Source organism: Trichoplusia ni, chromosome 15 (genome assembly GCF_003590095.1).
Source record: "Trichoplusia ni isolate ovarian cell line Hi5 chromosome 15, tn1, whole genome shotgun sequence".
Classification (NCBI taxonomy): Eukaryota; Metazoa; Arthropoda; class Insecta; order Lepidoptera; family Noctuidae; genus Trichoplusia; species Trichoplusia ni.
Window position 1 is genome coordinate 7,414,705 of NC_039492.1, and position 22,804 is coordinate 7,437,508.

General features: G+C 34.9%; 5 protein-coding genes across 9 annotated transcripts; 4 read left to right on the forward strand and 1 right to left on the reverse strand.

Annotated features, from left to right (window-relative positions):
- Positions 1-1,185: 1,185 nt before the first annotated feature.
- LOC113501503 lies at positions 1,186-2,321 on the forward strand. The gene is made up of 3 exons (XM_026882674.1): positions 1,186-1,371; positions 1,534-1,637; positions 1,740-2,321. The coding sequence occupies exons 1-3, from the start codon at positions 1,290-1,292 to the stop codon at positions 1,935-1,937; spliced, it is 384 nt and encodes a 127-aa protein (XP_026738475.1). The 5' UTR covers positions 1,186-1,289; the 3' UTR covers positions 1,938-2,321.
- Positions 2,048-3,636, forward strand: LOC113501502 (ankyrin repeat domain-containing protein 39). The gene is made up of 3 exons (XM_026882673.1): positions 2,048-2,451; positions 2,658-2,879; positions 3,183-3,636. The coding sequence occupies exons 1-3, from the start codon at positions 2,346-2,348 to the stop codon at positions 3,389-3,391; spliced, it is 537 nt and encodes a 178-aa protein (XP_026738474.1). The 5' UTR covers positions 2,048-2,345; the 3' UTR covers positions 3,392-3,636.
- A 704-nt stretch (positions 3,637-4,340) lies between these two features.
- Positions 4,341-9,495, reverse strand: LOC113501505 (serine/threonine-protein phosphatase 6 regulatory ankyrin repeat subunit B-like). 4 transcript variants are annotated; one of them, XM_026882680.1, is made up of 9 exons: positions 8,488-9,495; positions 7,898-8,381; positions 7,543-7,700; positions 7,182-7,357; positions 6,882-7,035; positions 6,587-6,720; positions 6,078-6,207; positions 5,476-5,659; positions 4,341-4,927 (listed from the first exon to the last, which is right to left on the reverse strand). In XM_026882680.1, the coding sequence occupies exons 1-9, from the start codon at positions 8,579-8,581 to the stop codon at positions 4,558-4,560; spliced, it is 1,884 nt and encodes a 627-aa protein (XP_026738481.1). In that variant the 5' UTR covers positions 8,582-9,495; the 3' UTR covers positions 4,341-4,557. The 4 variants fall into 4 exon arrangements, with proteins under 4 accessions (XP_026738481.1, XP_026738479.1, XP_026738482.1 ...); XM_026882678.1 differs by having other exon boundaries at positions 6,873-7,035; XM_026882681.1 differs by having other exon boundaries at positions 6,587-6,711; positions 8,488-9,494.
- A 266-nt stretch (positions 9,496-9,761) lies between these two features.
- On the forward strand, positions 9,762-10,834 carry LOC113501506 (barrier-to-autointegration factor). The gene is made up of 2 exons (XM_026882682.1): positions 9,762-10,022; positions 10,649-10,834. Exons 1-2 carry the CDS (start codon positions 9,897-9,899, stop codon positions 10,793-10,795), a joined length of 273 nt encoding a protein of 90 aa, XP_026738483.1. The 5' UTR covers positions 9,762-9,896; the 3' UTR covers positions 10,796-10,834.
- Positions 10,835-11,466: 632 nt separating this feature from the next.
- LOC113501504 (rho guanine nucleotide exchange factor 7) lies at positions 11,467-22,497 on the forward strand. Of its 2 annotated transcripts, XM_026882677.1 has the most exons (10): positions 11,469-11,559; positions 11,836-12,051; positions 12,124-12,286; positions 12,514-12,732; positions 12,819-13,017; positions 13,104-13,325; positions 13,398-13,610; positions 16,413-16,680; positions 16,924-17,124; positions 22,209-22,497. In XM_026882677.1, the coding sequence occupies exons 2-10, from the start codon at positions 11,868-11,870 to the stop codon at positions 22,460-22,462; spliced, it is 1,923 nt and encodes a 640-aa protein (XP_026738478.1). In that variant the 5' UTR covers positions 11,469-11,559; positions 11,836-11,867; the 3' UTR covers positions 22,463-22,497. The 2 variants fall into 2 exon arrangements, with proteins under 2 accessions (XP_026738476.1, XP_026738478.1); XM_026882675.1 differs by lacking the exons at positions 16,924-17,124; positions 22,209-22,497 and adding an exon at positions 13,732-15,817 and having other exon boundaries at positions 11,467-11,559; positions 16,413-16,531.
- Positions 22,498-22,804: the final 307 nt, after the last annotated feature.

The window sequence follows — 22,804 nt, forward strand, 5'->3', positions numbered from 1 at the left end:
AGTGAATCACGATCATATGTGCAGTTGTTTTGCCGCCTGTTTTGAAGTTATAAGACTTTTGCGGTCCACCCGCCAGACCAGTTTAACCAATTATTAATTTGTTTATCCGATGCGTCAATCCGACATATCGCACGTGTTTATTGCGACAATATTTCAAAGCAACGGCATAGTTCTGATGTTTTATTTACAAATAGGTGTCTAAGGTATGGCATACAGTTTGTTGAGAATAAGCAGTGAGCAATGAAAGCAGCACAGAATGTTTAGTTGCGGCTAGTGCTACGACTGAGTGCAAAGACTGTAGTTTTTTTTTAAGACTTCTTCAGCCGCGACGTGAACGGTTTACCTACATTATTGCTTAGTAAGTAAAATGTATTATTTACTTCACATAGACTGAAAGAATGCTAATCAATATCTTTGAATAGTTCCGTTAGGTCGTTTTGATGTGTATCTTTGAATCGGCGGCAGAACTTTTCATCAACCGATCTTTTGCCGTTTCTTCAATGTCTTATTAAATATTCACCGTAATTCATTGTCTTTCGTAAGATCTGGGCCCCGATTCTGCTATTTGCAATGGCCGATGAATGAATGGCAATTGGATTAAATTTGAAATTACATATTCCTATTCTCTTAAGCATTATACTAACACAATAATTGGAAATTCATTGTATTGACCTTGAGTGTGCCGTTCCATACAAAATTACCAATTATTGTATAGAAAAAATGCTGAGAATATGAAAAGTGTAATTTTAAGCCAATTTTAATTAATTCATCGGCTATAGTAAATAGCGGAATTGGGGCCCTGAGGGCGCCATTTGCCCTTTAAAAACTAACTAAAAACTTGCTCTTTACTAGATGTTTGCTCAAATTTACTTTTACTTTCTTTATCAATCAACACCTAGAATTTTGTTTTTTTTTTTGCTCGTTGGTAATAAAGTCGAGAGTATCAGCTACTGAATCGTCCTATTTCTATACTCTGTGCTTCAAAGTTTTTCTAAACTGGGACATTACGTCACTTTGTGGAGTTATGATTCCCACTCATATACGTTGCTCTTTTTCACTCTTATAGGAATTATTATTCGCTATCCTGCTGTAATGTTCAACATATCGATGCAGGTATAAACTTGCTAGCTTTTGTTCCACACTGGCAACGACCGAGTGTTCACTTTATCGTCTGTATCGCATTGCAACGCAATTTGTGTTTGTGTTCAGCTGTAAGTAATTGGTATTTTGTTAAATAACCATTTTGTATTGTAAAATATACGATCTAAGTGCAACATTATCCGTAATCAATGCCCTACATTCTGATTAGAGGTAATCTAGCATCATATGGACATAAAAACCCTTGGCGTGTTTTGGTATCCGGCTTAAAAGGTAGATGTTGACAATATTATGAAAGTAAAATGAGAAATAGGAGAAAATCATTGATTTTTTATGTAACTTAAAGGCCTCATAATAAGCACAAAGTTCCTCTTCTCATTTTATTATTAAATGAGTTTGTGTGGGTGTCGTCATAATAAAACAATTTCTGTGTAGCTGGTGACATAGAACAGCTCAAGAGGTTTGCATGTGGAGGCTACTGCGACGATTCTACTATTGTTTATTTACAACATCCTTGTGTTATTCTCAGCGCGCTTGAGGTATGTTCTTTCAACATTCCTTTCATAATTTGTTCCAATTCAATATTTTTAGTTATGACTCATAGCATGTAATGTAACCAATATTGATTTATTACATTACAGGTATTGGGTTACAAGGTTGTAGCATCAAGTTCAACAGCTGTCAAACAAGATTATAATGAGTATATGTGGACTATGAGAAAAGAGTTTTCTGAACCAGAACCTTCAATTATTGTTGAACAGGATAATATCACAAACTTCAGTAAAGAGGCTATGCACCTTGGCAACTATCAACAGCCAACAAAAGATAACGAAGTTTAATATCGAAAAACATATCCTAAGACTAACTTTTCATTTATACTATGGACACAAAGGGCAGTCAAAATCTATCACCAACCAACTTGGCAACCATACCATTAACCGAAGAAGACGGAGTTGTTTATATAGCCATTAAGGGTTCCCTACATGCCAGTGACTGCTCTGTTTTTGGTCTTGGCAATGAAGAAATTAGAGCCCTTTCTAAAAAGTTTCCTGGTTCCGGGAATGTTGTGAATGGTGTTTCCATAAAATCTAATGTACTGAGCGCTCTAAATTCACTTGGTCAGCTTGGTTACAAAATTATTTCCAGCACTGGTGAAACAGAGATCACTTGGACCCTTCAGCGTTACATATAAGCATTAAAAAGCTCCCCTTACTCCATCACACTCATTTTATGTTTAATAAGCAAATATGGATCACCCTCATGAATGTGACCACTCAAGCTGCACCCATGCTAATGCATCTGTTAGTCAAACATTGTCTGAAATGGATTGGGAAAGGGGCTTGTGGCATGCAGGTAAACAAGCTGTAAATGTTATCTTTATTTGTACATGAAATTGCTACTTTATCAGCCATTATCTTTGTAAACTAGTGTAATGGAGTACCTACATTATGGTTGTTTTCAGATTAGATAGCCTAACACATATTTGTATTGATATTTTATGGTACAAAAGATAATGCATGTGAAGAATTAATTAATAAACTGTGACTATTTAATTGTAGCTTTCTATGGTGATGAAGAAAAGGTAGTATCATTGATAAGTAAAGCTAGGAACAGCAAGGTGACTGTAAACTCCCCAGACAATGCGGGGTACACTCCCTTGCACTATGCTGCACGAAAAGGCTATGTAGAAATTTGTAAGATACTGATACAAAATGGTGCATTAATTGATGCACAGACCAAAAGTGGACTAGCAACTCCTTTACACAAAGCTGCTGTTGCAGGTAATAATCACCATCTTAACTTTGTCAAATAGACGTTTTTATTGACAGTCTGTATGACATGTCTGAAATCACTTATTCCGCTCTTGCAAATCACTTATATTGTTTGAATGTGTTTTTATAGCCACATAGGTTGATAAGGACTAATAGTATGACTAACTGGTGTGAGTTGAAACAAAGGAATTACTTCAATTAGTTTTTTGACCTTTGTTTTATTACCTGGTTTACCACTTGCTTGTTCAGAAATTATTTTTTGAAATAATTTTATTTCTAACATTTTAAATTTAATAAAAAAAATTGTTTCAGGTAAAATCGAGACGATTAAATTTCTAATACAGTCTGGAGCTCGAGTTGATATCCAAGATGCCGATCGTCAAACAATTCTACATAAAGCTATAGAAAACAAACACTTTGATCTGGTTAACTATTTGGTGGAAACATACCCAGAACTCAAAGCCATGACAGATGTAAAAGGTCGCTGTGCAACCGACTATATGTCAGGACCTAATGATTGAAGTTTAACCTCTTTTAAACAAGCTTGAAATGGATGCACTAAGGTCACTAAACACCTTATATTCTAGAATTGCTGTTAATATGTAAGTGCACTTTTCTACAATGTGTTAGTTGGACTTTAGCATCAAGCTGTAATTACTATTATTTATTTTAATAGCATTATGCATGTTAGTTTGTTAAAGTGCTATGTATATCTTTTAATGCTGTTATATTATTTATAAAAATGTTTTATCAAATGTTAAAAATCCCCCATCTCATTTAAATTATTATTTTGTTCGAAAATTATTGTGATTTTAATTTTATTTTATTGATTTATTACCATTAGGAGTAGTTGTACACTATTTTATAAAATAATATTTTGAATTGCATTTGTATAAAAGATAGTTTTACATTTCTGCCATTGTTTAGTATATTTCACGAATGACCTCACATGTGGTAAAGTTTGGATTGATTGTTTTTAAAACACAACTATAAAAAATGAGTGCTCATTGTAATTTTTAAAGTTAATGAAAACACTGAGATTAAAAACACTTATTTTCATATGCATGTACTTTATTAATAACATAGGTACATTATAATTTACTCACCCTGTGTAAGTAGGTTAACATGCTATTTGATGTTACAATAATCATGTATTAGTATTATTATAACTGAATTCATATCATTTAATTTAATTACTCATTGTATTATCACTACACATATTAGGATAAGACTAGATTATGTTAACAACTACATTACATAAAACTTTGACAAAAAATAATGAGAATGAGTTGTGTAGTCAAATATACACACTAAATAACAGATCTATAAATAATCGTGATTTAATTGTATACAAACAAGATAGTATGGTGTTTATTCGAGAAAAATGCTTCCAAAATTCTTGAATAGTTCCTTAATAAATAGTATAAACATAAACATTCATAAAATAATTAACAATTAAAATAACATTAATACTCATTCTCTATGAACAGTTTTATTACAGTCTGCTACAAAATAAATACTGATTTTACTAATTTTGATGACTTTTATGGACAAACATTGTGTCATAGATACATAATTATTCTTATCAACAAATATTTTATATTTTACCCTATGTACACCTTTGTACTACTATGTACTTTACTAAATAAAGACGCATATAGACATTGTCTTGTTGCTTAATTTTATGTTATTGTAAACCTTCGTCTACCATGAGAAGGTATTCTTTTAAGCTCCTGGGAATAGGAAGGGACTGAATATAACGATAGAGTTTTTTAGTCGTCTTCACTCCAACATTTCTTATTTGAATCCTACAGAGGTCTGAGAGACTTAAGGGGTGTCTGATTGCGTAATATAACCAGTGTGCTGCAGTACTAGGGTCTGGTATTGGTTCATTTGGATCAGGGAAAGGGACATAATGACCGGCCTTTAGCAACATAGATGCTAGACCATGAGATTTTCTTTTCTTGGCAATATTTATATTTTTTAAAGTTTTTAATTTTAACTGACATTTGTTTACGTCAGCTCCATAGCGAATAAGTAAAACCGCAGCACCATCTCTGAAAAAAATAGAATACATAATGTTAGTGAGCATGCAGGCCTCATTCATCCTAGCCTTTTTTCAACTATGTGGGGGTTGGCTTCTAGTGTAAGTGGTAATGCCAGTGTTTTGCCAGAAGTGACTGCCTATGAGCTATTTTATGAATAATCCGCCTCAATATAGCAATTAACTGCAGGCTTAGGCGCAAATGTCTATTTTTCTAAATTCTACCCGCGCACAAAATGTTGCGATAGTAACTTCATTAGATTCCATTATAAATAACCGAGGATTTTCCGAAATAGTTTACGTTATTCGATTTACTATGGGCCAGGTAATGCAGTGTGATACTGCCGGTAGGCTTCTTTAACATAAAGTAATACTACATTCTAGTGAAATACATTTATCACAAAAAAACCCCTGCTATAGGCACCGACCATTCCCATATTGGAAGTTTGAGCATTGATATTGATTACAGATTCCTATATTGGGTATCCAGGATTCTTAACATTTTACAATTTTTGTCACTAGTATGTTGGAATAGGTGAAATTTTTTGTGTAACAACTTACTTGTTTAAAATCATAGCCCTATTCAACGGTGTGTCGGCCGTCAGAGCAGTAGAATCTATATCAATGTTGTGGTCGCATAACTCTCGCAGCAATATCTCGAACTCGTCCATATTATTCATACTTTCAATAGCGAGGTGTAAACAATTTGCACCAGTTGTACTGTTATGGCAATTAGGATTTGCACCTAGAACACAATAAAAAAGGATGGACTCATACTTATAGGTTTTTTACTATAGTGAAAGCTAGTTCAGGGCCCCAATTCTGCTATTCACAATGGCCGAAGAGCGAATGGAAATAGGATTAAAATAACACTTTTTGTATTCCCCTAAGCATTTTTCCGACACAATATTTAATTAGATATTCAGTGTTAAATTGTCCAATAATCCAATTGCCATTCCGTAATCGGCCATTGAATATAGAAGTTGGGGCCTTGGTCATCTCAGGTATGAGGGCAACATGATTTGTCAGGGTGCCGTAAACAAAAAGCACACATAGATTCCCTTTATCTCTAGCTCCCCGGTCCTGTCACTGACATGCCCCAGGAAATGACTACTTTTTAGTGTAAATATCAGTATAATATAAATGATAAAGTTATTATTTACCTCTCTGCAGCAAGCATTGCAAAATAGTGATTTCTCCTAATCTTGCTGCTAAAAGAAATGGTGTGTCACCATTATCGGTATATAAGTTTGCGCCACCAGAATATGTAGCAAGCAATTTGACGATTTCTACCTGAAATACAAATAAATATACATGAATTTTAGAAAATTTTCATATAAACATAAAAGACCTAAACTATGAAATGACAATTTGGACTTCAACAAAGATGACTATTGTTTAAAAATAACCAGACAGTATGCAGATTGGTGTTTGGTTAAATTACTATACTTAGCTTATGAAACCAAATAACTTATTTAAATAATAGAATCAACATGTAGGCGGCAACTTAAAACAGAGTGAACGTGAATTGATTAACCCAGTTTCGCCTACATTATAAGACACTGCAGTCTAGAACATTTTAATGTTGAGATGGTCTTTATCCACATATTATACAGCAATCACAAACATATGTTTTTGTAGAAAAGAGTTTCAAAAGCGTCAAAAGTTATACCTGTCTTTGTACAACTGCATTGTGTAGTAATCTGTGTGAGTGAGTTATTCTAGCACCTCGGGACAGCAGCAATTCCACATTCTTTGGATGTTTATGCCAAACAGCTTCACAAATTGGTGGGTATGCTGTAATATCTATATTTATTAACACATAACTGCTACTATAACTTGGATCAAAATAATAAAAAACTATATGCAACAAAAAGACATTTCAGGAAACATGCATTTTGAAATCTTCTCCCTCAAAAAGAGAAGGCTGAAATGTTCAAAGCTAAATAAAAATGTACCTAACGTACTACCAAGGCCATCTTCGCAATTGACATCAGCACCAGCGTCAATGAGGTACCGTAGTATTTCCACATTAGGCGCGCTCGCCGCAAAGTGCAGCGCCGCTCTGTCTGCTACATCTCTAGCTCCTAATTTAGCTCCATTAGTTACTAAAATTTCAACCTGAAATTGTATGATAAATATACAAAAGGTGATCAATTTATGCAACTTTTACTGAATTATCTAAACATGTTTTCATACAAATTCTAGCAAAAGGATTTTCATACTTGGGACAAATCACAAATACAATATGTAACAATCCTTCTTACCAAGTCTAAGAAACCTTTTGATGTTGCATAATGTAGTGGAGTCATATTTTTATGAGTCTGGGGGTTTACATTGGCTCCAGCCAGTATAAGCAAATTGACTACATCAGTATGATGGTTGATAACACTTAGGTGCAAGGCTGTAAATCCATCAGTAGTTTCAATATCTAGTTTACATTCTGAAACAATTACAATTTTATTCATTAGTATTATTTTTATGAATTAATATATATTTTAAATATTTCAAATTTAAAGTAACAACAAATTTAGTACAACATTAAGTAGGTACAGTTGAGCTAAAAAATATTGAATTCAATTTCAGTAAACTATTCTCAATTTGTTCAAAATATATAAATATATTTACTAGCTTCAATTAATGTCCTAACTACTTCAGTATGGCCTTCCTCTGCTGCATAATGTAAAGCAGTTTTCTTGTAGCCATCTAGTTTGTCTATAGCCTTAGTCACAAGAGATGCAGATGCTAATACTGGTCCCGTGTTCTCCAATATAGATGCGTACCACCTGAAACATACACATTAAATCTTAATAGAGTTGACATGGCACAATTGTTTATTTTGCAATTATCATTTAATTAAAGATAAAGGCAGTAGAATATAATATATGGTACTCAACTAATGTTAGAGTTACACAATGTCACAATAAATAATATTTGCAAATTGAAATCTCTGAAAATCAAATAAATATAATATATTACTAACTTATACATTGTAGACCAGGTCTCATCTTCACTAGTTGTTGGTGCAACATTGACTATATCTTCATCCCATTCTAAGTCAGCTTGTGGTGATGGGGTCAAAGAAGATGATGTTACCGGTGACTTCAGACTGCTAGTTTTACTTTCATCACTACTAGATCCCTCACTATGTGTAAAGATAAAATATCCCTGATTCTTGTCTGATCTTGATGTCTTAGCTTCACATGTTTCAAAGGAATCATAATCTTTGTAATTTCTATCTTTTAAAGCTTTGCATTTAGCAACAGACTCATCTTGCTGTACACTGTGTCTTAACTTACGTTTACAGCATTTCACATGCTTATGTCTTGGAGACATAGATCGAGAGTTTTCTGATCCTGTCTCACTTCCATAATATATAAATAGTTTTACCAAATCAACATTCCCCAATCTTGCAGCCTCCCCAAATGGAGTTATAGTTTTGTGAATGACCTTATGTGGATTTGCACCTGTAATATTAAGATTGTGTGTAATTGTGCCCATTATTATAGCGAAGCATACTTCAAATTTACTATGAGATATAAAAAATATTGTTTGTAATTTATATGTTGATACCTCTAGCCAGTGCACGTAATGCCGCATCTTTATCTTGTAAAATAACTGCGCTCTGTAAACTCCAGTCGATAGGAAGTTCTCTGCTTGATTCCATGGCGCTATTATCAAAAATTCTTATGTTCCAGTAATTTGCCAAAATAGTTCTGAGGCAAACATCAGATTAGATTTTCAGCATAAATGACATAAAAGTTGCGTCTTTTCTACCGAAAATGAATTCATTCTTTCGATAGGCACTTTGTTGAAAGAAGCAGAGCAGTTTAATATTGTTTACATAATATTTACTACACATATCACATTTTTTTAGTAAATTCAATAAATCAATATTTTTTATCCTTTGAAGTAGCTAAAGTCTGATAGATAAACAGTGTTATTTGGTTTTAGGGCACACTGGACATAATACATTTTAGTGTTCAAAGTTAACAAGAACAGCCGAGGAATCGTAAAGCAAAAGTATTGATTGATTGACTATTGTTTAAATTCAATCCAGTTTGAAAATGGCCTTTTGAAGTTTTGTTGTTGACGAGTGAGAAGGTGTGACCAGATTGAAATATCATGTTGTAACTTTAACTTGAACGAAAATTAATTGCAAAAAAGTAAATTTGTCAAAGGTTTCAAGTCGAAAGTCGTTTAACAGATGACTATAAAGAGTTATATTATATTACAAAGTATAACTGCAATGCTCTGCTTGTTGGGTGATGGAAGGTTGTAAAATAAATTACAATTTATTGAATTTCATGAACTATAATCTAGTAATTTACATTGTTATAGGCCAAATAAAATAATGAAGAAAACAAGTAAAACAGTGGAAGGCCACCATGAGGTACCCATATGGCGAGTCCGTAAAACTGATTTAACATTTTTCTATGTAATCTTAAAATGTTATGTTACTATTTAACTGAGTTTTCCACGTTGCAGTTGCAGGGGGCAATTTTAGCAAACATTGTACTTTTAATTTTTTTTGTGTCGTAGAGACATCAACGCTGACAAGTAAAGGACTCGAGCTGTATACCATCCATCCCATTTTAGAAATAAATATCACACCTTTCCTGTTTCGAAAGACACGTAAATATGTGCCATGTGGTCATGTGGGCAGTGTTTCTTGTGTGTACATAAATAAATAAAATAGTTAACGGAAGTTAATTATTTGTCTAAAACTTAAAATTGATTTTCGAAAAATTGAAGAAATATAATTTATATTAAAAAGCACTTGTTTTTCGTACATGTACATTCTAAGCAGGCCAAAGTAGTTTTAATGACATGATGGATGGCAACACTGTACACTTCGAAAGAGTTGTTTGTTGCGCGCCGCACGCTTGCCGTTAAATAAATCGTTATTTCGTTATTGATATAACTTTTACGTGACCGCTTGTGTATTATTTTGGAAAGTAGAGTAAAAAAATCTCCTCAAAATGTCTAGTACATCACAGAAACACAGGAATTTCGTTGCTGAGCCAATGGGAGAGAAACCTGTTACTGAATTAGCAGGCGTCGGTGAAGTTTTGGGAAAACGATTGGAAGTTGCTGGATTTGACAAGGTTAGTGATTTAGCGCCCAAATATTGTTGATTGCTCAGTGATTTCTTTTATTGCGATTTATTAACAGATGAATGCTCTATTCTATAATATGTTTTAGCTAAGTATATTTTTATTTAAATTATTTTGTATATCACATCGCCTTGAAAGCTACTTATGTAGTTGTGCCACTCAAGCCTAAGTAGTCCTTCATTTAAGTAGATCTATTATGAGTACCTGTATTTAATATGAGCTCTTATAAATATAGTTTATATTTACATAAATTGACATAGTTATGAGTCAGTGTCATCTTACAGGCAGTTCTGTGATACACTTCTTTTTTATATTTATTGTAAAATATTCCTGTATCTGAATGACGAACAATTCTATTTCCATGATGCAATGTACAAGAATAGAAGTTAAGCCAATAAGCCTTGAACAGAAGATTGAAGAAATTCTTAGAACCTACAATGGATTTAAATATTACACAATTATGATGGATTATATCAACTAGATGGCAGATAATGTGTATAATAGAAATAGGGGCCTACTGCATTTCCAGTTATTGCTAATAAATAAAAGTTAACTAAACAAATATAAACTTAATTCAATTTTATGTATAATAAATTATCAAAATGTTTTGTTTACAGGCTTACACAGTTCTGGGACAGTTTCTGGTATTAAAAAAGGACAAAGAACTATTTCAAGAGTGGTTGAAGGACACATGCAATGCAAATTCTAAGCAATCAGCGGACTGTTATCAGTGTTTGAAGGATTGGTGTGATGAGTTTTTGTAAAGAACAATATCAACTATTTTAATAACATTCTTACATAAATAAGGAAATGTAAATAATATATCTAATAATTTGTAATTACACATAAGCAATAGGTGTTACCTATATTTTTTATGTAATTTTTCATTTATTAAAATTTCTACAACCATTGATTTGTTTTGTTTATTTACTAAGCTAGAATAACCTTATGACAAAATTTGGTTGTAGAGAATTATTATGTAGGGTGATAGACAATCTAAGATAAATTAAGTATACACCATTCATTTTATATTTTATAACTTGAGAGAGAGTTAAAAGAAAATAATATGGAAGTATATTCTAAATAAAGGTGAGGCAGCAGAGTTCTTGAATCCATAAGAATTTCGGTGATTCTTCCAAAAAGCATAGGACTCTTACGCAGGTCAGACTACTCGTCGTAGATAATGCATTATACAACAGAATAAATTATTATATTGAAATTAGTCATACATCCAAAAATTGCCGGTGACTTGGCCGCCAAAATAATTGAGGAATTAATAATTTTGGTAAGCCAACATTTTAGCAATCGATAATAAATGCACACGCTTAACAATAATGTGATAGAAATAAGTTGATTTGCAATTTAATTTTATTAGAATAGGGTTTTATTATTCGAGTGTGCACACATAATCTACGTTTAGTCTCTTGTCACTTTTAAATTTTATTTTGTCTATAGCTGTATTGTTTAGTCTGTGGTCTATTTATTTTTGGAACTGGAAGTCCGTGAAAATCGAGGATTTTACGTTTTTGTACGTTGATAATCAGTTAATTTCGGTGTAAATCTCTTATTTTATCTAAATGCAGTGTAATAAAGTGTTCTATAGTAATCCTTACTAATATAAATCATACTATATTAAAAATGTTACTCTGACACCAACACTTCCTGTTATTTCTATGAGCTGTCCATAAAATATTTCAGTCTTAAACAAACCTAGTTCTCTTATAGAACAATTATTTATTAATAACGATGCAAGTGTGTATACGAAGGCAAAAAAAGGTTTCTCTTACGGTTATCTAATTTTTAGGTTTCCTATAATGGTGCCAGGAATTGAATAAAATGTCTACGGATAATTGCTTGGTGAAAGCGATATATTCTTTTAAGGGTAAAAACAATGACGAGCTATGTTTCAAGAAAGGTGATATTATTACTGTTACCCAAAAGGAGGAAGGAGGATGGTGGGAGGGGACTTTGGGTGAAACTACAGGCTGGTTCCCCAGCAACTATGTGACTGAGTATAAAGGTAAGCTAGGTACAATAACATCTTAAGCAGTTTTAAAGAGAATTCTTCCAATGATACAATTCCATTTTACAGATCCTACAGGTTCTGTTACAACTTCACCTATAAGGGCAGCATCAGAAATACAAGCATTTAGAAATGTTGTTCTCAAAGATATCATAGATTCTGAAAAGGCTCATGTTGCTGAGATGCAAGGCCTTGTCAGCAATTTTTTACAACCCTTGGAAAAAAGTGATATGTGAGTATTGAGTGCTCAATTAAGTTTATCTCTACTTGTCTTAACTAATCTGTATTTTGTGCTAAACAAAAATTCAGTTTGGTATTTATGGTAAATTAAGTTTTGCATATGCATTCATGTAGTTACTATGATTTTTATTAATAAGGAGTTATCTGCTAATGGTATATCAGACAGTAGTAGAAACAATATTTTTCAAGATTATAGTCTATTTCATTCTTATTTTGTAGGCTAACCAGGGATGAATTCAGGCAGTTAACTGGTAATATAAATGAGGTGCTACAAGTTCATGAGCAGTTCCTTGCTTTGTTGGATGAGTGTGCTACAAAGACTGGCCCTGACCAGAGAGTAGGTGGTCTATTTTTACAATGGGCCCCAAAAATAAAGACTGTTCATCAAACATACTGCTCCGGTCATCCTAAAGCTGTTTGCATTCTTGATAAGTACAAGTAAGTTTTAGAATTCAATGGTAGAATTCAATTCAAATTAATTTAGAAATCAATGGTCAATTAATATAATAATATGAAATTTCTAGGGAAGAGCTAAATACATGGATGGAGGAAGCTGGTGCTGTTTGCCCTGGTGTGCTTGTGTTAACAGCAGGTCTATCTAAGCCTTTCCGGAGATTAGGAAAGTATCCGGCTATGTTACAAGAACTGGCCAGGCATGTCCATGAAGCCCACCCCGATAGAGGAGACACTCACAGAGCATCTGTTGTTTACAAGGATATTGCTGTAAGTTGCATTACAAAAGACATTTTGAGAGTGTGCCCTAAGAAAATTAAATTGAATTTGAAGATGTACACCGCTAATTATTTTAGAGTGGTTGTGCGGCGTTACGGCGACAAAAAGAACTGGAGCTTCAAGTGGTCACTGGCGAGGTTCGCGGCTGGCCTGGTGGTGAACTTGCGTCTCTGGGCGACGTGTTACATATGGGTAGTGTAGCTGTGGGCCCCTCACATCAAGACCGCTACCTCGTACTATTTCCTTCGGCGCTACTTTTACTTTCAGTCAGCAAAAGAGTTTCGGCTTTTGTTTATGAAGTAAGTTTATTAAACAACTTTGGTATGTAGAAAGACAAAATACTGTATTATTATCAATTTCTGATTTTTTAGGGATGTCTACCTCTGACTGGTATCACAGTCTCGAAATTGGAAGATACAGAAACCAGAAAAAATGCATTTGAAATAGGTGGTCCGATGATAGACACAATTGTCGCTGTATGTCAGACAAGAGCTGAGGCTGATAATTGGGTGAGCCTGTTGCAAAAGCACTCAAACACCAGCAGCCCTGCTCATGAGCCTGGCCAGCCGCAATCTTTACCTCATGTAAGTATATCATTCAAATACTTAATTTTTAACCTATTTGATACACAACACTCCTAGAAACTATATATGTAATATTGGTATCTGATGATGACTAAGGTATTTTGTAATTTTGGTTGTATAGCTGACCCGCTCTCCTTCTGAAGGGGCGTTGTCTAGCATCAACTCTAGTCGCCGCAGCCTTTATCACGTGACACTACCGCCGCCTAGCTACCCTTCTGCATCACCTTACTATTCATTGACCAAATACTTCGCGAGGCTCGTTAAGAAAAAAGTTATCACGAGACAAATGTTGCGAAAACTTTTACATGAAAGGACCTGGGCTAAAGCTTTCGAATTAACTGGGTTGCCTGTGAGAAGGAGACACAAAAATCATATCCGTCTTAAAATAGAAGATGATGGTACAATAGGTGCAGATACAGAATACTCTGATAGCGATGAGAGTGATAAAGATACAGACGGAACTGAGTCGTATACGAGCTCAAGTTGTACTGACGCTGAGGCGTTTAACTGCTCCAAGATATTAAGGCAAAATGCCATGGACAGTCCACGAACAATATCGTCATGTAGCAGCTGGGGTAGCAATTTCGGTTATGTACGCTATTTCGATAACTCTTCTGATATGCATTTGGGTGAAAATCCATCGATAGCCAGAGTCGACTGTACTCGTAACATATTCGAGGGCATCACTGGCAGCAAACAAAACCACAACACTATTAACACTATTGACAGTGGCCAACAATATCACCGGGTCTCTAGGGGAGGTACTAATAATTTGCATCCGCTTGCTTTACATTCCGAAAGTACGGAAAATTCTAGTTTCGAAGCTAGAACGTACATGGCCTGCGAAGATTTAGTTAATATGGATCAAAATACTCAAATCGATATACTTGGAAGTGATGAAAAAGATTTTATACCAACAAGGAGGAGTTTTCCTAATATTAGTGCAAAAAACGAAGCCGTCCCAAAGCTTTGGAAATCCACGGAAGAGAATTATACACATGAAACAGACGAGTACGACCAAACTTTGCCATCAGATGTATTACAACATTTAGATCCACCAGCGTCGCCTAAACTTAATCATAGTCCTATAGAGTCTATTATCATAGATCCACCACCGATGTTTAGAAACGAGGAAGAAAACATGAAGATCATCAACGTGAATCTTAACACTAACGTGCCTTTCCGAAAACATTCGCTAAACTCTGACAAAAGGTTAAGGCGATCGATGTCCAGGTCCATGGTAGAGACTGAGAATTACAACAGAAAAGAAGACGCTAGGAATCAAAGAATGAGTTCTCAGTCTGAAAACCACAAGTCGCATAGAAAGTGCGAATGTTGTAATAGGTCTGTGTGCCCCAGTCCGCGATCATCCGATTCAGGTGTTGTGGGAAGCTGCAATCTAGCGTCACCGGAATTAAACATGCACGAATATCAGGGCTCTGGCAATACAGGGAACGAATCAGACGCACATGACAAAAGTTCAAACCCATCAAAATGCTCCTTGACTAATTTATCTCAAGGTAGTTTTGATGCCGATCATCGGAAGAAAGTAACTCTGTCAGAAATAGAAGCTGCTGCCTTTGAGGATCAATGCAGATGTACTTCGCCCTTCGGATCCACTGCGAGGACGTCTTGTGTCACGAGCGTAACGTCAGAAAATAGTCTAGACGTCATGGACTCGTCCAATATGAATGTGACATCGACGTATGCCGCGGCACCACTAGTAACATCGACTCAAATCAAACGCACGTCCATAAGGAGAAACATAGAACGTTATGTACCAGAGATCAGGCTAAAACCAGAACCTCCGCCGAGAGTATACAGAAAGCCAAGCACTCATTTGGAAATACCTAAAAATGTTCGTCAACCGCTGCCGTGCCAGTGGAGTACTCTGAATATAACAGAACGATCAAAGCCTAGCTTGCATTACCACATGCGTATTTATCGAGAGACTTCTGATAACGACTATACTGAAAGGCAATCCCGAGCTCAAGCGCCTCGGAATCGCGATGTATTTGGCAAAGAAAGTACAAGTGTAGACCCAAATTATTCGCAAGTGCGAAAAACGAGATCACGCAGTGAGGACTTGTCAAAAGTGCAGAAGGGTTTAGCTGAAGCCCAATCTGGTTTTGTGGTGTATCGTTCCGATTTGTACGCACACTGGTGGATGAAAGCAAAGTTACCCATTACCGTGGTCACCGACTCAGGCAAGGATTATTCTTTTGTAAAGAGCTACTGATTTGTGTCACTGGTTTGAAGATAATATTGCCTTGAGGATTTGTAACCATTAGATTAATACTGCCATTAGAGTTACCCCAGTGTTGCAGTGCTTTACTTGATCATCCTTGCCTGTGTTTATTCATCATACTAACTAAAATCAATCACTGCAAGTAGAAATCATGTAATTATACTAACCAATTAAGATGAAAATATGCATGGTAAGGCTTTATTTACCTGTTCCTATAAGTACATGGATATAAACATTCACCAGTGAAGTATCGATGTTTTAATTAAACATTAAAACCCATTAGAACTGGGATTTGAAGCTGTACCAACTGATGATGTGGAAAGGAGTCTTGGTTGTTGAATTTTTGCGTTTATGACATATTTGGCGTATGTCCGCTATATACCCTTGCTTAATCATATTTGAACAGCCGCTGGAGGTGAAAAATTATTGATTTTAATTGTTATTATTTGTACAAATATGTCTATGTTTACGCTAATTACAAAGGTTTTACCTATTTAACAATTCTTTCTAATTGTGTCTACAAAGTCTTGTAACAGTTTTTAATTTTTCAACAGATGGCCATGAGCGACAGCAATAATTCTGATTTATCTTCTGGTCTAACAAACCACAAAAGATCCCATTCATTCAACAATCATCAAAGCTACACACAACATACGCAACAAACGCAAAAAAATAAACAAAAGAATCAGTCCGCGCGATGGCTATTAAACTCGTGCGATTCTCTTGACCAATCACCAGCGAAGCCAAATAAAACTCCTATCGGGAAAAAGTTTTCATCTGTTGACTTTATTGACACTGCTGGCTCAAACTACAGCAATAAAGGTAAGTTTTTTCTTCTTATTTCGCCGATATTCGTAGAGGTATGTGGTAGAAATATATTTTAAAACTCAGGGCGGTAGCTCCTGGATTCAACCCAAATTCTAGGCCGCTGTGTGTGTATTCCAAATAAGACACGTCATAATTATTCAACATTCATGTTAGTTATGAATATGTATATCTCCATGTTGATAGCTAATGAATAACATGTGACTACTTTCTGCGTCTTTTCCTTTGAATTACATATAGGTTGGAGCATAACATGTTTACGGCCAGCGCCGCCACTCAGGCCGCAATCATTCACTGTTGGTTCGGACGAAAACATTGGACCGACGCACCCATATGCGCCGCATCAACGAAAGTCAAACTCTTACGAAGAAGACGCCTTGATATTGAAAGTTATCGAGGCGTATTGCACGTCGGCGCGGTGTAGGAATGCTGTTAGTTCAGGTGAGTGCTAGCCTTGTCTCACTGTACCACATGATCAGCATCTCTTGTTTATATTGCAGTAGACAAATAATATTTGACTAGCTATTGTTGCTACGGCGGAACTTGTATGTTATTGCTAATTACATTGACTACATCGTGTCTCTTAATATTACCGACAAATAAAACACGGCTTTAAAAAATGTGAGATCGACGCATACTAAGCTTTTGTTCGAGTGTAAATTGTAGAGCAAATACTGTTATAATTTATTATCAACGTAAAAGTATTCGGTATATCCTCCACTAACACAGCGTATTTATTATGCAGTACCCAATATTCCGCTGGAGATATTCGAGTCGACAAGGAGGAGACATGCGAAGTCAAGAAACCGTATTATCAGTTGGTTCTTAGAATGAAAGTTCTGTATTTAAAACATGAAACCAAATTTTTCGCTAGTCACAAAAGTAGCGCTTGAAAATAATATTTGTTCAAGTTTGCTGTTGTTGGTGTTATGACGATAATATTTATTAATTATTAAGCACATCGTGTATGACTATATTAATTTCAACGCTCAGTATATCTCCCATGTTTATGTCGATATTTATGTAGGCACACATCTCTAAATGCATGTGCAGCATGCTTGACAATCTCTTGTTCTCTATATACTTATCGTAGATCTGATATCGTAATTAGAGTATTAATTATTAAATACGTGTCATACCTTTTTAATTTATTGAAAAGTATTTTCATGTATTCTTAGTTCGTATGAGTACAAAGTAGCTAGTCCTTGTAGAGATTATTTATTTATTTTATGATAGTATCGAGTACTGACTCAGTTATCCGATCTTCCAGTTAAGTATGTTAAGCATTCTCTCACTACTACCATCACCAAATATTTCTTGTCACTAACAAATTGCAAGAATCTCTCTGCATTGTGTACAAACTTGTTATCGAGCCGGAATAAGGCGTAGCTGATAAACCAGGAAAATCGTGAATCTCAATAGTTCTGCTGTTCTCGTAGTCTGAATCTTTCTATTTTGTTACATGCGGCTGCCTTTATATCGCACCTGCAGTGGACTGCGGCCACTTATCTCTCGGTAAAGTACAATATCACGCACCCGCTACTAACATACCTCACTATAACTACACTAAACTCCCGACCGTCCAGCGAAGTAACACGCCCGAATATGCCGGCTGTAGTAAATCTACGAAAGTGAAGCGTAACAAAAGCTCGTCTGCGGCGGACACGTATCTGTATCGCGGGCCGGACACTCGGCGGCTGCTGTCGGAGCGCAAGCTGGACATGAACCGCTCGAACCCTAATCTGTGGGAGTGCTCGGAGGAGCGGCGGCAGAAGCTGCTGTGCGGCCGGGAGCGGCGCAGTGGCTCGCACCCCAGCCTGGCGCCGCCGCTCCGGCCCGTCTTGTCTGTTCCTTCGCCTTCCACGGCCTCCCGCTCCGCGCGCTCATCCACATGGTGCTGTGGCACTTTTGTCAAACAACTCACTAAATCTCATCATTTCGATTGACATAAGTAGAACATATTTTGTTTATGCTCAATTACTGTTCCTACATATCATTTTTGGCTGTTCGCTCGGATTATCCTTAGATTGTAAACACGTCATGTAATCTCATGACAGGTGTGACCGCTGAAAGGTTGTTTCATATTCAAATTTCACATTTAACCAAAGCTGACCCCATTGACTAATTAATATCTCCTATTGTTTGTTTTTTAATAATCGCATTTTCATTTTTTTGTTGATCATTTAAGAAACTAGATGTAGTAACGTGTTCTAATACGAGGTGAATTGTAAGCAGAGCGACTGAGTGGAGTAAACTTATTCGCTTTGCTCCCAGTTTCGTGCTAGTGCCATTGTTGTAGGCTTAATGTAACGAACGATCAAGCGTGTTATCTATGTTTACATAGATTTTCATATACATAGTGCATGTGTGCAGTATTATTTAGTAATTAGAGAAAATAATTTTAGATGCTTGTATATTTTATAAATATTTGGTGCATACAATTATGGTATTAAGTGCATGGTTATGCTTATAACAAATAGTAGTATGTAAGTATAATATATAATAATGTCTAAGCGTAATTTCTATAACCATGAATTGGTGAATTTAAATGTGATGGAAAAATGCCAAGGATGTGTATTTTATTATATCTATGATTGCAATCCATGAAATGCCAAATGGTGCTTTTTATACGCAGACGCTATTAGGAGTCATTAAAGTTTTATCGTGAATATATAATTTTTATATCGTTAGTAATTCATCACATGGGTATAAATATATGCTTAAATAGATTCATTCTAATTACCTTATTAAATGTGATTCATGTTTTGTTTACGTTATGTAGTTCACGCTGTAATACAATTTATACTGAAAGTACTGAAACTGTACAAATATATTCACATAATAGTGAAATAAAGTTGTTACAAAAATAAAATGAAATATTAGTCTGTAAATACCAATTAAACTTGCGTCACCTGCTTTATAAATAGTAGTGACACGTACTTCGACGTCTATGATGGCGATGTATGAAATGAATAGTATAATTAAACATTTTTCAGATGGAAAATTTATTTATTTGTAGTGGTAAAGGCTAATAGAGATGAGCGAGGCAAGTTATTAGATTGTGTGGCGGGTAATCGCAGGACAACAAGCGGCCGGCGCCGCGTGCCATTCATTTAATATTGAACAGGATAGCGCAATGCACTGCATGCAACATTTACATACGGACATACTGTTCCAGTGCCAACTTCAATACTGCCTACGCTTAAACTTGTGCCATTGTATCACTTATCTACACGTCTGTCCTTCTCTATTCATTTTTGTCTCGATAATATACATATTATGATCTGTTGTTTCGTTCCATACGTAATAATATTTAAAAATATTCAACTACGTTTCGGTTATCTTAATACTAAAAAAAAACAGATTGCATTACACATATTTTGCGTCACCAACAAACATATTATAGATTCAGCGAAGCGCTATTCCCACAGCCCATTAGGGAAAAGAGCTAAAAATAGTGAAGCTTGTCAAGCATATGCTGGCACTGATTAATTGAAGTGGAAACTGGAAATTCGCCTTATGCTGTTCCCACACTCTGGTTCTTTGCTGATTACTATTTAATTTAATATCTTCGATTATTCTGATTGCATAAAGTAATGTTACCTCTCCGTGTTATCCAAACATATAACTTTATTATTAATGTTATTCCTCTCCCTAAAATATTAATGGGTAAACATTTCGTTTCATTTTCACGAAAAAATTAAAAGTTGGAACAAAATAGTAACAAAAAACACGTTTCTAAACCCAACAGAGCACGGCTTTTGCGAACCGAGATCATTGACATGCAGCTATCGATTTATTGTTGGTCGGGCAAAATGTTTGATGCCTTTGTGACTTAGTATCTATACCGCACGGTACGGTGTTATAATATTATTATATTTGTTCGAAATCTTTATTTTTATGAAGCTGTAGTGGCGATTATTGACGATGTATGAAAATACATAAACATAACTTCCATACGTTGAGTTAATTTCAGATGATGTTAACATAAGCTGTTATCGCCATTTCCTTAGCATTGCAAAATAATCAGAGCACTTCACTATCTCGGGTTAGCCAACGTTTTGGGATATCGTCGTCTGCGCTTTAATTGTGGGAATGTGATAAAAAATTGCTAATTTATTAAATTAACAACATATTTTTGTTATCTTATACGTAAATTTGTAAAAGTAAAGAATTTTTCCGTTAAAAAAATGTGTGTAGTTGTATTTTTATTTTCTTGTAAACTATCATGTATTAGTTAAAAGAACTAACCAAAGTATGCCTTTAAGCGTGGGATTTTAATTTATTAATATACGTATTTAATACTATATATATTGTGTTGTTCTTAAAAATATAAAGCTTATTGCGCCTCTACTCTGTTTATATGGTCTGATTCCTCTAGTTTATCGTGTCACAATCGACCCGAATGAACTTGTAATGTTGTAACTGTCTTTGTCTTTTTCTGTCTGCCGCGACACGCTTCCATTGTTTTTGTACGCGCTTACGACGCTAGTGTAAACCCTCCTTAAGCTTTCTAAGCTTTATTCAGAAGCGAGACGTGTAAGAAAGCAGTTGTATATAAACGTGTTTGCCTCGAATCGATTGCACATTATATAATTTAAAAAAGGAAGGTGTCAGAAAATACAGATATACTCAGACATTTAAATTCTTTATATTGTTGTACTGATTTTCAGAATCGATATGGAATCAGACTGCATAAATAGTCACAGTATTACACGCATATTTCATGTCAAAGTTGATATCTTATATTTACGTAGTTGTTTATATAATATTGCATATTTATGTATGTCACCTATGTTGTATTATTTTTTCTGCTGCTTTTAGACCGATTTTCAAGGGTTCCATCGTCTAGAAGCCATATGTAATGTATATTGAATATGATTTATGTTATGAAAAAGTTTGAACATTTTTTTACATTCTAAATGTCTGTGTACTCGTTATAAGGATCATATTGTACAACTTGTTCCTCGTCTAGTTTTAATGTTTGTCGTAACTTTGTCCCTAAAATGAATATATTGATTCCACTTCTTTAATACGAAAGCACTAGATTAATTTTTATATGGATGAGGTATAAGTTATTCGAAATAATCATATATTATATACTCTATGTATCTCGATTCTTATAATCTTTCATTACCTTTATATAAGTTAACGAAATTGTGTGGTACAATATATTATATTTATTTTTCTATCGAACTGTAGTTATTATTAACGTCTTGGTACTTGTTTGAAGTTCTCCTTATTAATTCTCATTCCCAAAAAGAATGTGCTCAACTTGTTAATATGTAATATACTATCACTTGTAATTTTTGTACTAACATAATATTCTGTAACGAGAACTCGCCTCGCAAGCCCTATCAGAAGCTACAAAAAGGTGCACCCTGCATTAGTTATTTACTGTAGTATATTTAGCGATATATTTATACCTTGAGCAAAGGTTAACAAGGTGGGTATCAGGTATTATATCCATCGGAAGCTTACTGGATAATAATATGTGTTATACTTCCATGTAATTCTATTTTCAGAATGTGACGACGAGAATCCATCAATAGAGGCTTTGGTGAGATCACCGTCGCTGCCGATACACTCTAGTTCGGCGCAGGGCTCGCCGAGCTTATGGACCATAGTCATGCGGCTGCAGAACGAAGTCAAAACATTGAAAATGGAAGTCAAGAACTTACAGCTACAGCTGAGTGAAGAAAAACACGACCGAACCCTTGCCGTCGCCACTCTACAGTCAAGAAATATATTAATGGACGCTAAAGAAAGTAAATGTTAACTTTTTACGAGTATTAATAAATTAGTTAAGTGATGCCTTCGCGTTTTTATTGTAATCTCTACCCTTCCTTCGTACCCATATCAAAAAAGTAAATACCTAACGAAGCATTTTCGTGAAGCCTTGTAAAATATATTATTTTATTTTTTACTCGATTCAGTAATCTGCTGTTTTGATTATTATAACCACGCTAGGGTCAGCAGACAACTGTTATAAATTTATGTTGCCTTTTTATTATTCAAGTGATCTTAAATGTACGACGGACTACCGCCGTCAATATATGTGCATAAATCGATATTTATACGATTTACATCTGCAGTCACTGCGGTTGTATAAGTTTTAGTA

Coding starts and splice junctions, on each gene's coding strand:
- LOC113501503 (XM_026882674.1), top strand. CDS start 1,290: ATGCCCTACATTCTGATTAGAGGTAATCTAGCATCATATGGACATAAA. Junction 1,372..1,533: donor TTTGGTATCCGGCTTAAAAG/GTAGATGTTGAC, acceptor ATTTCTGTGTAG/CTGGTGACATAGAACAGCTC. Junction 1,638..1,739: donor TTATTCTCAGCGCGCTTGAG/GTATGTTCTTTC, acceptor ATTACATTACAG/GTATTGGGTTACAAGGTTGT.
- LOC113501502 (XM_026882673.1), top strand. CDS start 2,346: ATGGATCACCCTCATGAATGTGACCACTCAAGCTGCACCCATGCTAAT. Junction 2,452..2,657: donor AAGGGGCTTGTGGCATGCAG/GTAAACAAGCTG, acceptor ATTTAATTGTAG/CTTTCTATGGTGATGAAGAA. Junction 2,880..3,182: donor ACACAAAGCTGCTGTTGCAG/GTAATAATCACC, acceptor AAATTGTTTCAG/GTAAAATCGAGACGATTAAA.
- LOC113501505 (XM_026882678.1), bottom strand. CDS start 8,581: ATGGAATCAAGCAGAGAACTTCCTATCGACTGGAGTTTACAGAGCGCA. Junction 8,382..8,487: donor ATTACGTGCACTGGCTAGAG/GTATCAACATAT, acceptor TTAATATTACAG/GTGCAAATCCACATAAGGTC. Junction 7,036..7,181: donor CAAAAGGTTTCTTAGACTTG/GTAAGAAGGATT, acceptor ATACAATTTCAG/GTTGAAATTTTAGTAACTAA.
- LOC113501506 (XM_026882682.1), top strand. CDS start 9,897: ATGTCTAGTACATCACAGAAACACAGGAATTTCGTTGCTGAGCCAATG. Junction 10,023..10,648: donor AAGTTGCTGGATTTGACAAG/GTTAGTGATTTA, acceptor TTTTGTTTACAG/GCTTACACAGTTCTGGGACA.
- LOC113501504 (XM_026882675.1), top strand. CDS start 11,868: ATGTCTACGGATAATTGCTTGGTGAAAGCGATATATTCTTTTAAGGGT. Junction 13,018..13,103: donor TTGTTTACAAGGATATTGCT/GTAAGTTGCATT, acceptor TAATTATTTTAG/AGTGGTTGTGCGGCGTTACG. Junction 15,818..16,412: donor TACCGTGGTCACCGACTCAG/GCAAGGATTATT, acceptor ATTTTTCAACAG/ATGGCCATGAGCGACAGCAA.